The 1,265-nt window shown below is 60.2% G+C and overlaps 1 protein-coding gene across 1 annotated transcript in view; it reads left to right on the forward strand.

Annotated features, from left to right (window-relative positions):
- Positions 1 to 162: 162 nt before the first annotated feature.
- LOC113940846 (heterogeneous nuclear ribonucleoprotein U-like protein 2) overlaps positions 163 to 1,265 on the forward strand; it is a gene marked incomplete at its 3' end in the record, with an annotated part of 7,218 nt that continues 6,115 nt past the window's right edge. Inside the window, exon 1 of the mRNA XM_027631997.1 lies at positions 163 to 344. Coding sequence (XP_027487798.1) covers positions 178 to 344 — 167 coding nt within the window. The remainder of the gene's footprint in view (positions 345 to 1,265) is intronic.

Consider the following 1,265-nt stretch of genomic DNA (forward strand, 5'->3'; position numbering starts at 1 on the left):
TGGACAAATCCCTGATTTCCATGGAATATTTCCCTTTTTGAAGCCCAAACCCTTGGAATTCCCCCCCCCCCCCCCGGGGCCGTTTTTGCCATTCCCGAGATCCCTCAAACCCTCGCGACCGGCGCCGTTTTTCCGCCGCCGGATTTTTCCGCCTTTTCCCGGTTTTTTTGGGGGGGGATGACAGGGGTTTTTTTTTTGGGCTGTGTTCTCCCAGGGGATGAGGAGGACAGATCCCAGGCCGCCGGCTCCGAGGCCGAGCGCAGGGGCCTCAAACGGCAGCGGGACGAGAAGGACGAGCACGGCCGAGCCTACTACGAGTTCCGGGAGGAGGCCTACAACAGCCGGTGAGCCCGGAATTCCCAACCTTTCCCAGGGATCCCAAGAGACCCCCCGGGCACGGGAGAGCCCTGCGGAGGGGGAGGCACCGGGATGGCAGAGCAGGGATTGCTCCGGAGCTCCCTGGAAATGGGGATCCCCCTGGAAGTGAGGAGGGGGAGAAGTGGAGCTCCCTCAGAGCAGGGAGAGGATCCCTGAATCCCCCTGGAATAAACCCTGGAGCTCCCTCAGAGCTGGGAGAAGATCCCTGAATCCCCCTGGAATAAACCCTGGAGCTCCCTCAGAGCAGGGAGAGGATCCCTGAATCCCCCTGGAATAAACCCTGGAGCTCCCTCAGAGCAGGGAGAGGATCCCTGAATCCCCCTGGAATAGCCCCTGGAATAGCCCCTGGAGCTCCCTCAGAGCAGGGAGAGGGACTTGGAGAAGATCCCTGAATCCCCCTGGAATAAACCCTGGAGCTCCCTCAGAGCAGGGAGAGGGACTTGGAGAAGATCCCTGAATCCCCCTGGAATAGCCCCTGGAGCTCCCTCAGAGCAGGGAGAGGGACTTGGAGAAGATCCCTGAATCCCCCTGGAATAAACCCTGGAGCTCCCTCAGAGCAGGGAGAGGGACTTGGGGAAGATCCCTGAATCCTCCTGGGGAAGATCCCTGAATTCCCTTGGAATAACCCCTGGAGTTCCCTCAGAGCCAGGGAGAGGGACTTGGAGAAGATCCCTGAATCCTCCTGGGGAAGATCCCTGAATCCCCCTGGGGAAGATCCCTGAATTCCCTTGGAATAACCCCTGGAGTTCCCTCAGAGCCAGGGAGAGGGACTTGGAGAAGATCCCTGAATCCCCCTGGGATAAACCCTGGAGCAGCTCCCTGAATCCCCCCCCGAGCTTGGGATACCCCTGGAATGGTCCCTGGAATAGCCCCTGGAGCTCCCCCAG

The sequence above is a fragment of the Corapipo altera genome, unplaced genomic scaffold (genome assembly GCF_003945725.1).
Source record: "Corapipo altera isolate COAL_440 unplaced genomic scaffold, ASM394572v1 60555, whole genome shotgun sequence".
NCBI classification, from domain to species: domain Eukaryota; kingdom Metazoa; phylum Chordata; class Aves; order Passeriformes; family Pipridae; genus Corapipo; species Corapipo altera.